The sequence below is a fragment of the Nelumbo nucifera genome, chromosome 1, assembly GCF_055504915.1.
Source record: "Nelumbo nucifera cultivar China Antique chromosome 1, China Antique-T2T, whole genome shotgun sequence".
Lineage (NCBI taxonomy): Eukaryota > Viridiplantae > Streptophyta > Magnoliopsida > Proteales > Nelumbonaceae > Nelumbo > Nelumbo nucifera.
Window position 1 is genome coordinate 10,396,440 of NC_142649.1, and position 13,227 is coordinate 10,409,666.

The following is a 13,227-nucleotide window of genomic DNA, read 5'->3' on the forward strand; positions in this document are numbered from 1 at the left end:
ACTCACTGGGCCATCAATTGACCACCCAGAATTCTACATCAAACATCCAAGAAATACTCATCGGTTTCACCGTTTCAGAAACTTTTCCGGCAGAAATTCAGCCCGATTCATGGGATTCTAATAATAATGATGCCAACATTTCAACTTTCTGTTACTCATTTTCTATCTGCCAAACATAGCCCGACTGATTTCAACATTTAGCTATGCCATTCCCATGGACACATTCGCATAAAAAAGTGACAATGATGAATCAGAGCCCAGGATCACCCCTGGAAAAAAGTGACAATAATGAAATCTGAACCTGAACCAATTACAAATGAATGGGGTAAAACTTTCTTCACGAATTGACAAATCAACCAATGGATGATCAGCATGAAACTCCGATTTTTATTTATTTCCGTTTTTCTTTTGCTATGGAACTCAAGATATCTCTCGTGATTCCTTCGGAGGTGCAGGTACGGTAAGCTTTCTTCTCAGAAGTCAGAACAGGGAACTGGCTGTCAGATCTGATTAGATGTATTTCAACCAAAATTACACACATATGGGAAAAGGTATGTGCAATATTTTGAAAATTTCCAAATTGACACCAGTGTGCTAAAAAGCCAAACAACTAAAACACATAAAAGAAGGCTCCTTTCTTCTTAGTACATTAATGTTGTCATTCTCATATACAGTTCTTGTCTGATACCATGGAAGAATCATGCATGGGCAATGATGGAAGGAGCCAAGTGAAAAAGCCAATATTAGTCTCTCCTTTCAATCTCTGGTTTGAGTATTCCGCCAACAGGTTCCAGAGATCTCCAACGGTCCATTCATGTGAAAGAATCCATTGACTCACCTGCCAATCCAAAATACACGGATCAAGAAAGAGAAGTAAAATAAAAATGCTACAAACTAGAGTTCACGGTCAACACAGGAGGAACATAGCAACGGACTTGATATCCATGTGGTCAGAAATGCAGTCAGCATTATGGCCCAGTTATTCTTCTCTGATAATGAAGTATCATAAACACAGCCTTTCCGATGTTGAACCACCAAATGCTTTGTTGGCATGGGGATAAAACATCAGAAAACTTAATTTGTTGTAGGTGTGAGTTGGGGGGCCGTTTGATAACAGCTGAAATGGATGAACTTAATGAATTATTGTTTTGTCTTTTAGTGAATTAGTTATTGGGAGGCTGTCACTGATCTGTTACAAGTTGAAGGGGCAGACCAAAAAGGACTTGAGTGAAAGCAATAAGAAATGATTTATGCACCCAAAATTTAACAATGGATATGACACTGAACAAAATGGAATGGCAAAACAGGATTCATGTAATAGGAACAGAGCATGAATGATGATGACGAGTTATTAGGAGGCTGTGAGCTCTCTAAGCTGAAACTGAAATTGTGTTAATTGCTATACTCTGTATGGAGCAGAGTGTTGGACACTTAAGAAACATGTCGAAAAAATGAGTGTGGCAGAAATGCATATGCTGAGATGGATGAGTGGAAAAACTAAAAAGGATAGGGTCAAAAATGAAAGTCATTCAAAGGAAACTAGAAGCCGTTCTAATAGGTGATAAAATGAGAGAAAGTAGACTTGGATGGTTTGGTCACATGCATAGGACCACCTACAGCACCTGTAAAAAAACAAGCAATCAGTTACAAGTTGAAGGGGTTGGAAGGGCTAGGGGCAGACCAAAAAGGACATGAGTCAAAGTGGTTAAGAAATTATTTATACACACATAATTTAACAATGGATATGACATTAAACAGACTGGAATGGCAAAAGAGGATTCATGTAGCCCACCCCACATAATTGGGACAAGGCTTAGATAATAACAATGACCACTAATAGACAAAGCAACAAGTCATTCAATACAGCCACTTTGACTTTTATCAAACAATCAAACCCCTCACACTCATTGCTTAATTATAAGTCAATCTTGTCTTTCTTTTTTTTTGGTAAATAAGCCAATCTTCAAAAGGAAATGATTTGGGCATATGCTGATAGAACTGTCAAATTATAAGAGAAGATTGCATCTCTTGAACTTATTTTCTAACTGTCAGCATCAGAAAGAATTAAAAATACCATTTTGTTGGGAAGTTTTGACATCAATAGAAACATGTACCTGATCTAGAGTCCTCAAGGCCTCTTCTCCAAATGTGCAGTGGGAAATGAAAGGTCGTAAAGCCTGGAAGAAACATTCTCAGAATGAACAACAAGATCAAAATACAATTTCTCAGATCTCTTTTTTTTTTTTTTTCCTTCCCATAAATACAACCCTAATCAAAATATAATCTCAGATCTTTTTCCCACCTAATTGGGTCAGCAGAATTAATCTTGTTTCCTCCATTCTGTACCATCCAACATCTATACCAAAGTGTATACCTTAACTGCACTACTACCCCCACTTTCTAGCCAATGCAATTTGCACCCTCTTAGGAGGATTTATTTCATTCCTCCTGCTATCTGACTGTATAAGGGCATAGACTTTCTATATCAGTGTTTAGAAAACTGAACCAGACCATCCAGTCAGACTCATTGAACCATAACCCAGGGCCCTAGCCAGTTCAATCACGCCCAAGAACTGAAATTGCTAAAAACACAGTGAAAACTGGCTGACCGGCTGGATTAACTGGAAAACCGATGAACTGATCCCCGTTTCATGAAACTGCCCAGGTCATTAAATAATTGAAATTTCAAAATGCATGTGACAAGAGTTGAACCCATGGCATCTTATTTTTATGTATTGCTTAATTACCATTAGTCTACTTCTTTATGTGTTAACTAATGACTCTCAATTGCATATATTGCTTTATTACACACTTATTTTAAAAATAAGAGACGTGAACCCTGGTCATTTTCTTTAAAAATTAAGGAACATGCAATCCATCCACCATATTTTAATATGATAAAATTTGTAAAATATATTATATAGTATTTATATGACCCATAGTATATATGTGTGTATGCCATGTCATCATGGTTCAACCTCCGATTTGACCTCAGTTGAACCTCAAACCCATGAGCCTCTTCCTTTTCCAGTTCTATAAACAATTTGTTTCTCTAAACATTGTTCTTTATAGTAGGCAGCTCCCTTCTTAATGTTGGACTCTTATTGGCTCATAAGTGGGGTTGAGACCAGTTAGAAATGCAAACTCTCTACTAGTGTTTTCAACCTGTTGTTGACCCAGTCGGTTGAACCATTCAAACCATCACCTAGTCATGATTTTGGGCCCAATTTTCCCAAAACCCAGCCTTTGGTAAAAAACTCCTGGGTGGTTGAACCATTGCCCCATTTAACTCAATCACCGGGTCACGATTTGCACAAGCAATGTATGTGCAAACTTCCAAAGGCCATAACTTCGTGCTCAGATGTTCGATTAGGGTGATCATTTTTTGATTGTGGGTAATTTTTCATGATCTATGTGACCCAAGGCCATGTTCCACTATCCCCCCCTCAAAACCCTTTTTTTTGGCCTCAAATTGCAATTTTTAACATTTTTTACAAATGAAAAACTAAAACCTTAATTGAAAATGTTTTGGAGCAGCTACAGTAGTCCGGACCAGTGAAGAAGGAAGAAGAAGATGAGGAAGAAGACAAGAGAAAGAGAGAACAGGAGGGTTTAGTCGAACTGATTAGTCTTTCATTCAGTCGACCCCCTTGTGTTTATTAGGTTCTAATTACACTTACAAAGACTAAACTGCCCTCACTTAAGTGTGGGGCAGAGTACTCTAATAAAACAGCCACATAAGCAAAGTACTTAACTGACATAAGATTACTAAATTACCCTTATTCAGCTCACTCTAACACTCCCCCTCAAGCTGGAGAATATATGTCATATAATCCCAGCTTGTTACATAGATGATTCACTTTCCCTGAGTTTAGAGCTTTTGTAAACAAATCTGCCCATTGATCATTCGAGCCCACATGTTCTGTGTTTATCTCTCCAGCAAGGACCTTCTCCCTCACAAAGTGGCAATCAACCTCTATGTGCTTTGTTCTCTCATGAAATACAGGATTGGATGAGATATGGAGTGCAGCTTGGTTGTCACAATACAGTCTCATAGGTTTATCCATGTGAAACCCAATTTCTTGTAGAAGATTCCTCAACCACACTAACTCACAGGTAGTATGTGCCATGGCCCTATACTCAGCTTCAGCACTACTTCTGGCCACAACCGTCTGCTTTTTACTCTTCCACGTCACAAGATTTCCTCCAAGAAATGTGCAATAGCCCGTAGTAGATCTTCTATCATTCACTGAGCCTGCCCAGTCTGCATCTGTATACCCCACTACTTCAAGTTTTCCTCCTGGTTTATACAATAGTCCACGGCCTGGAGCTCCTTTCAGATACCTCACAATTCTAAGAATTGCATCCCAGTGAGGTATACGAGGGTCCTGCATGAATTGGCTCACCACACTGACTGCAAAGGATATGTCGGGTCTCGTGATAGTTAGATAGTTCAGCTTCCCCACTAGTCGTCTATACCTTCCAGGATCTTCAAATACTTCTCCTGTATCACTGCTCAACTTAACATTTGGTTCCATAGGGGTCTCAGCCGGTTTTGCACCTAACAATCCTGTTTCTTCCAATAGATCAAGAACATATTTTCTTTGGCACAGATTTACACCTTGTTTTGACCTGGCAACCTCTATTCCCAAGAAATATTTCAATGTTCCAAGATCTTTTGTTTGGAAATGATTTTGCAAAAATACCTTTAATTTGCCAATCCCCAATTTATCACTGCCAGTAATGACAATATCATCCACATAGACCACTAATAGAATCTTCCCAGCTTCTGAGTCATAGCTGAACACTGAGTGATCTACCTGGCACTGCTTCATTCCAAAACTCTTCACCACTTCACTGAACTTCCCAAACCAAGCACGCGGCGATTGTTTCAGCCCATAAATTGCCTTTTTCAATCTGCATACCTTACCATCCTCCCCCTGAGCAACAAACCCAGGTGGTTGCTCCATATATACCTCCTCCACAAGATCACCATGGAGAAAGGCATTCTTGATATCAAGCTGAAACAGAGGCCAATCATACATAACTGCCAGGGAAATTAGTACACGAACAGAACCAATCTTAGCCACCGGAGAGAATGTCTCCATGTAGTCTACTCCATACAACTGGGAGTAACCTTTAGCAACAAGTCTGGCCTTCAGACGCTCTACACTACCGTCTGGCAAGTATTTCACAGTATACACCCATTTACATCCCACAGCATGCTTACCAGGTGGGAGAGTAGTAAGTTCCCACGTTTGAGTATGTTGAAGAGCAGAAAGTTCCTCCTCCATTGCCTGCCGCCAATCAGGTGAACTGAGAGCTTCTTGGACATTGTTAGGTATGGAAATAGAGGATAAAAGGGAAACAAACTGGCGATGTGATGTAGAAAGACGAGATAATGAAACGAAATTGGAAATGGGATGGAGGGTAGAACTGCGTTTACCTTTCCGTAAGGCAATGGGTAGATCAAGGTTTGAGGGTTCAACAATAGGAGCCATGAGAGGATCTGCAGATGAGGTAGAAGTTGGAGGAGGGGCCGGTGCCGTTCGACGTGTATACACTTGCCGGATTGGTGGACGTTCAGTGGTGATCTGCATGGGATGAGGTGATGAGTCTACTCCAACAACAACATCTGGAACTGGATCACTGACAGGGAGAGGAAGAGGAAGTGCGGGTGGAGACGAGGGTGCTTCAGGACTTGAGAAGAAGGGGACTGACTCAAAAAAGGTGACATCAGGACAGACATAGCACTTCCGGGTAATGGGATTATAACACTTGTACCCTTTCTGAGTCCGTGAGTAGACAAGGAAGACACATTTAATTGAGCGTGCATCTAGCTTGTCTATTCCAGGGCTCAGATTGTGGACAAAGCACACACAACCAAAGACACGAGGAATTAATGGGAATGGAGATAAAGTGGGAAACAAGATAGAGAAGGGGGACCGACCATGAAGAATGAAGGAGGGCATCCGATTAATGAGAAAACATGCAGTGAGTACAACATCACTCCAAAAACGTTTAGGAACATTCATGTGGTGAAGAATAGACCGAGCAGTTTCAAGAAGCTGACGGTTCTTCCGTTCAGCTACCCCATTTTGTTGAGGGGTGTATGCACATGATGTCTGATGAATATTGCCATGCTGTTCTAAATACTGTTGAAATGAAGTAAGAAAGTATTCACGACCATTATTTGAACGGAGAATTTTGATTGGAACACCAAATTGTATGCGTATTTCAGCATGGAATTTTTGAAAAATAGAAAACAATTCACTTCTTTCTTTCATTAAGTAAATCCATGTCATTCTTGAACAATCATCAATAAAGGAGACAAAATACTTGTACCCATTATAAGACTCTATTTTGATTGGACCCCAAACATCTGAATGAACCAAAGAAAAAGGACTCAACATACGACTCTCAACTCTTGGATTGAAGGATACACGACGATGTTTCCCAAACTGACATGACTCACATTGCAAAACTGACAAATGACTCAATGACGGGACCAAAATCTTGAGAGCCTTGAGAGATGGATGTCCCAGTCGGCAATGCCATTGTAGAGGAGTAAGCGAAGTCTGAAGAGCAATTGAAGATCCACCACCGTCAAGATAGTACAGTCCACCAGCTTCATGCCCCCCACCAATCTTCTTCCCCGTCTTGAGATCCTGAAAAACACAGGTGGAAGGAAAGAAGGTAACAGAACAGTTAAGAGCTTTGGTTATTTTACTAACAGACATAAGATTGAATGGAAACTTAGGGACATATAAAACAGATGATAAGGGCACAGGAACCATGTCAATGTTACCAACACCACATATGGGAGATGAGGACCCATTGGCAAGTGTAACAGTTTGTGATGTGGAGGTTTCAGAGAGAGAAGAGAACACACCTGGAGTCCCAGTCATATGATCTGAGGCTCCAGAGTCAATAATCCAGGGAGAGGTTTTAGATGACATGCAAGCAATACCTGATTGGGCAAGTGTGGCAGTGGTATGCTGTGAAGTAGTTTGAAGGAACCGTTCATACTCATCACGTGGTACGCTCACCATTTCCCTCCCAGAGGTAGATGTAGATGTGGGATGAGTTCGGTCTGCCGGTTTACTGTCACTGATATCAACCTCACCCGCTACAGCATGATTAGCCCATTTAGAGGGAGGGCCATGTAGATCATAACAGAAATTCACTGTGTGTCCCTCTCTACCACAATGAGTGCATTTCCTTGTAGAGTTATTCTTCCCTCTGCCACGGCCTCCCCCTGAGTCACGACCACTCCGACTAATCATGGAACTGCCACGGCCTCCTCGGGGAGCATGACCTCCCCCTCTTGTACTATATCCAACCCCTCGAGCTGTCACAAGTGCTGATCTATCAGACTGTGTGGAGTTCTCTGTCTGTCCCAAAGAGATTCTACGAAGCCTTGAGAATACTTCCTCAAGTGTAGGAAGAGTAGAGCCCCCCAATATTTGGGCTCTAACTGGTTCATATTCCGACTTCAGCCCCACTAAAAATCTTGTAACATCTAGTTGCTCCCTTTGCTGTTGCTGAACTTTAATATCTGGAGTAAGGGGGTGATAGACATTGAGTTCATTCCTTATATTCTTCATGCTGGCATAGTACTCTTCTAGTGTTTTGGTTCCTTGTTGTAAATCAAAATACTCCTGATAAAGCTGATACACTCTTGTTGTGTTATATTGTCAAGAAACATGAAGTTGGCACTAATTTTAGGTTCCATACTATTCCACAGCCAAGTCATGATTTGAGCATCTTCTTGCTCCCAATCATCAAACCCTGGAGAGTCCTCCGATGGCTTTTCATCTCTTACATGCTTTACTTTCTTCTTTGCCTTGAGAAACACTTCCACTGATTTGGCCCATGGAACATAGTTCTCCCCATTCAGCTTAATTGAGGTCATTTGTACCCCTAGGTAGTCGGAGGAAATTACCACATTAGGTTTCTGATCATTGTAGCCATCTCCTATTGCTGCCATTGTACTCTTTCACAGTTGCCTCTATCCTTACTTCTCAGCTACAAGCTGATTGATGTTGTTCACAGTTTGATACTTCAGCACCTATTGCAGCCCCTAAACACAACAGTGGGAGCACACACTTGTTCTTCTTTACACTACTGCTGACTTCACACACCTACGACCCACATAAGCATCACAAGCACCACAACACAACAGTAGGCCCTCTTACAACCACTCAATAAAAAAAAATTGCGCATCACAAGCACCACAACACAGTTAAACTGCTACACCCAGTTCAGATTTGTTTAACACACTTAAGAGGGCATTACACGACCACAAGGAGCTTGGCAAGGTCACTGCATTCCACCTTACACCACTCGGCCACCTACAGCAGCCCTAACACCACTCAACAACTCACAACAGCCCTACACCATTCGGCTACTGCACACACAGCCCTTTTCAGGGCAACAATGAACCTAGTTCTCTAGGTTCTAATCAGTACTAACTGATTCTTGAAGGGTTCCTACCCAAAAATACCAGCAACACAAGAGGACTAAATAACCAACCTTCCTTTGAGAATATCAGCCAACCATTCACTGCTGAAATCACCTTCCTTGATGAAGAAAACTGTGCGCAGCAGAGAGCAACGAATTGTGATGTCTCAGACCTAGGGCGAACCAGCTCTCTCCATTAACCAACTAGAAACGAAGAGGAGGGTGTCACGAACACAGCTGAGATGCTTTGCAAGCAGAAGCAGGTCATAAACCTTGCTCTGATACCATGTTTTGGAGCAGCTACAGTAGTCCGGACCAGTGAAGAAGGAAGAAGAAGATGAGGAAGAAGACGAGAAAGAGAGAACAGGAGGGTTTAGTCGAACTGATTAGTCTTTCATTCAGTCGACCCCCTTGTGTTTATTAGGTTCTGATTACACTTACAAAGACTAAACTGCCCTCACTTAAGTGTGGGGCGGAGTACTCTAATAAAACAGCCACATAAGCAAAGTACTTAACTGACATAAGATTACTAAATTACCCTTATTCGGCTCACTCTAACAGAAAATATAATAAACATAAAATAATATTTAGATATACATATATACATCTAAAAAATAACTATATATTTATTGATAAAATACATGTTTATACATATATACATATAAAATGATTCAGCCTCCAGGTCGGTTTTTAAAACATTACTCTCTACTAAGATAGCACTACCTTGTAGGATTTAGCATTGTTCACAACTCCAATCTATAGACCGGTAGTGGTCAAGCTCTTTCCATATTGATGTAAAATGTACGTATAGAGACACTTCTCACCTTGTTTGCAAGCTGAAGATTCTACCTATAATTGGTACATCCAAGTATAATGTCTTTGTTCAGTATAAGTTGCCTTAGCTTGCTCCCAAATCTCTCTTGCAGGTTCAGCCCACAAAGTTATTTCTCAAAGGAAAATCAGCCATGAAATCCTGACTTTCCTCTCCCCCCATGAATAATCTCACTACTTTGGACCACTCTAAGTAGGGGTCTCAATGGACCGGTTTTGGATTGGACCCTGTCCAATAAACCAAAATCAATTTGGATGGATTGGATGGACCAACAAGACATTGAATTGGACCAGTCCAGACTTAATGGTCCAAATATTTATTGGATTGGATTGAACCTGGTCCGTCCATAATGAATTTATATTGGATTGGGTAGGATTGAGCCAATATATGGTCCATTGATAGTAGAATTAATCTAAATTAAAACAAATTTGAACAGATTAGACGGTCCAGACATTGACTGAACCGGTCCAAAATATTCGTTGGATTGGATAGGACATGGTCCATTTGTAATGGACTCACATTGGACTGAACCGGATTGGATAAAATCCAGTCCATTTGACACCACACCCCTAACTCTAAGCAGTTCAACCCATCAAGAGGAGCGATGAAAATTGGAAAGTTCATATTCTCCATAATGTCTGCTGATCATAGGATGAGTAGAGGTAACATCCAACACAGCTGAATATTCAATTTCCAAGACAAAAAATACCAAACAATTCCTGAAAATACTTCAATCCATCAATAACACACCAATCAAACAGTCTACATAGACTTCAGTTACTTTGCAAAAGGCCACACCACACTACCAGTCTACATAGACGTATTGGGATAAGCTTTGGATATGGATGAAAATTCAAGATACACATGGATACACTAACAAAAATAAACCTTAAAAAATTTATTAATAGTTTAAACATAAAAAATCATACTATAAATAAGTTATTTAAACATAAAAATCATACTTTAATGGTTTATATAAAGTGTGAGATATCAGGACACAATTGGTAACTGTTGAAGAACTAAATTGTGTATGTATATACCTTAATTTTCACAAAATCAGTATAATTTGTCTTAATATTTATTAGTATATAAATTTTAATAATCAATTTTAGCATTTATCGACAAACATCCACCAAGAAGAGAAAATTTACTCAAGATTCAAGAATCAAAATGAATATGATTTTGACAAGAAAATAGAGTATGGTGTAGTGGTGGACCTATGGTGATTATTGAGAGAGGGAGTAATTATGGAGGTTATTTAGGAATTAATGAGAGATTAGGAATGAGACAAAATTGAATTTGAGAGAGAGGGGGGGGGTTAAATATTAAAAATCATAATGTCTTGGCTGATACACAGAGTATTGGTCCTTACCAGGCAATCCATATGAAAAAGAACGAAACATTGGGTTTTTATGCATTCCGTGTATTGGGCCCTCACTGGAACAATATGTATCAGCCAATATGGCCTGATACGTTGCAAAATTTTAAACCTGGAGTCCACACAGATCATTACAAGACAAACACCGTTCACACAATACCAAGTAATAGATTAAGAGTCCATACAGACCACACTGGTCCTGTAAAACTCCACATTCAATAAGAAAACAGACGGAATTTCAACTATTTTCATGTCTACTCATCAGTACATATACTCCATGTCCTCAGATGGCAAAATTTAAACTTCCACCAACCAGAAAAATGGTTTGAGACTTCTTAGTGATTCAAACAGTTCCTGAAGTGAAATTCTGAACCTATCACACCAACCTGGCTTCATACACACCTCACAGTTATATAGACTGCCCTTGGTACATAATCTAAGTCATACAGACAACACAATCTCACCACTTTATCTGTTTAGATCCTCAACACTCCCATCAACTATCTTCAGTCACCACAACAAATATTTCCTGGTACCACGACCAAGAATAAAGAAGGGAGGGAAAAAAAAGAATGCAGACTAGTCTGAGCACTCCCAAGACTATCTCCCAGCCGCCTGTCAATCCTCTCAATCCAGGTTGAAGAAACAAGCAGTCATTCAGATCTGCCCATAGAAGTGCTCTGATACCATGAAATCAGATCTAAAAGGTGCATGAAGAGAGAGGAGAGAGTAGAAAGAGAAGACAGAATTGAAAAGAATCATAGTAGGTTTGGCAGGACCCACTCTATTATTTTATTAGGGTGACTTAATTAAAGATAAAATTACATATATGGCCCTGTACCACTATCTAGACATATTACAAGTATTAGTAGAATATAGTTTGTAAACGATATTCACATGCACTGAGAGGAAGCAAAAGTAACCTGAGATGCAGCAAGCCACTGAACTATAGTTTTAAGCTCGGGATCTCCCCCAAATGCACCACAACCCCAATTTCCTGTTACAACCCCAATATTTTCTTGAGATTCTGCATACTGACTACTTGGTTCACTGTAAGAATTTTCAATCAATTCTGCACCAGATGCTCCTTTCTCTTGTTCCTCAGAAGTTGAGGGAGTTTCATCCAACTAAGAAAGAAGGTGCAGGGTCAGTAATCAAATAAAGAAACTAAAGATGGAAAGGAGGCCAAGCAAAATCTGAACATATAGCAAATCTACTCCATGCTAGATCATCAAGGCCAACAATAGAAGTAAATCTTCATCCTAAGTTCACTAATGCACATATTTCATTAGTTTGCAAAAGCAAAGATGCATAAGAAATGTCCCTCAGGGTTCTCACCATGGCATTCCCAGGCTTATTATTGACCTCTTTGGCATCCTTGTTAAGATTGTTCGTGCCAGGTGCCTCTTGAAACATTTTCTGATACAGATGACATTTTGATTGATCAAAAAATCCACAGAAGGCCTTATTAGTTTCCCTGTCACAACCAAATACTGCAATAGTTCATTAAAATAGAAAAAGTACGATAGCTCAAAGAGAATTAAATACCATAAGACACTGGTATTAATAGAAGTTTTCATGAACCATCAATGCCTGTAACCTAGCACATCAGCCAGTCTCTGTAAACAGGAAGGATTAGAAAAATTAATCCCCATTAGACTACTTTTAGAAAAGTGGAGTTTGTCCCTTTATTGAACACAACCAACCAGTAAAAATCAGAGAACACCTCCATTATATCTGATTTCAAAATATCCCATCACTCCTGATAAAATAAAATAGAAAACCTATCAGGTCCATGAGCCTTATCCCCATTTAGAGCAAAAACTGCATTCTTCACTTCATCATCCCAAAACTCCCTCTCAATCTAGCTTCTCTATTGTTTGCCAACAAAGAGGGACCATCCCAGCTAACTAAAAAAACCTCCAGTTACTCTCCTTTGAGAAAAGGGAGTTAAAAGAAAGAACAAGAGCTTCAAATCTCTGTTTGATCCTGTTGAGAGTTATATTGTATTTGGCTGTATTTGGGTATATTTATAATATTGTGGGGACCTATATGTATTTGTGGGAGAAAATGGGGGCTTTTGTGTAACTCTGATGCATTTCAGTCTTTTGCTTATTTAAGCAAGTGGTTGTGTGAGATTAGGGTTTGAGGAAGAGTGTGAGTGTGTGTGTGTGAGAGAGAGAGAGAGAGATAGTTGTATTCTCTTGTTCTCAGTGGATATTTTTCTTCTCCTCCTGTGGATGTAGGCTACCAAGCCGAACCACATTAAATCCTCATGTTCTCTCTATTTCTTCTTGTTTTCTCCTTGATGTGCTATTCTATTTTATGTTAGTTGACATGGTATTAGAGCCATTTTATGTTGTTTAACATGGTATCAGAGCGGGTGTTTTGGTTGCTATGAAGGTGTTCTGGTTGTAGCGAAGGTGTTCCGGTTGCTGTGAAGGTGTTCACATTGCTGCAAAGGTGTTCCGGATGCTGTGAAAGTGTTTCAATTGTTGTGAAGGTGTTTGGTTGTTGTGAAGAGTTTAATAGTGGTGTGGTAAGTGATTTTGTG

General features: G+C 39.8%; 1 protein-coding gene across 4 annotated transcripts in view; it reads right to left on the reverse strand.

Annotated features, from left to right (window-relative positions):
• Nucleotides 1-512: 512 nt before the first annotated feature.
• The window catches only part of LOC104612200 (poly(ADP-ribose) glycohydrolase 1-like), an 80,569-nt gene continuing 67,854 nt past the window's right edge, over nucleotides 513-13,227 (reverse strand). For 3 of the 4 annotated variants that reach the window (XM_010279543.3, XM_010279548.2, XM_010279547.2), the window contains exons 8-11: nucleotides 12,012-12,150; nucleotides 11,597-11,800; nucleotides 2,115-2,177; nucleotides 513-838 (exon numbers count right to left, since the gene is read on the reverse strand). In XM_010279543.3, the coding sequence (XP_010277845.1) occupies nucleotides 665-838; nucleotides 2,115-2,177; nucleotides 11,597-11,800; nucleotides 12,012-12,150 (580 nt within the window). In that variant the 3' untranslated portion in view covers nucleotides 513-664. The remainder of the gene's footprint in view (nucleotides 839-2,114; nucleotides 2,178-11,596; nucleotides 11,801-12,011; nucleotides 12,151-13,227) is intronic. The other variant, XM_010279544.3, reaches the window with a different exon arrangement.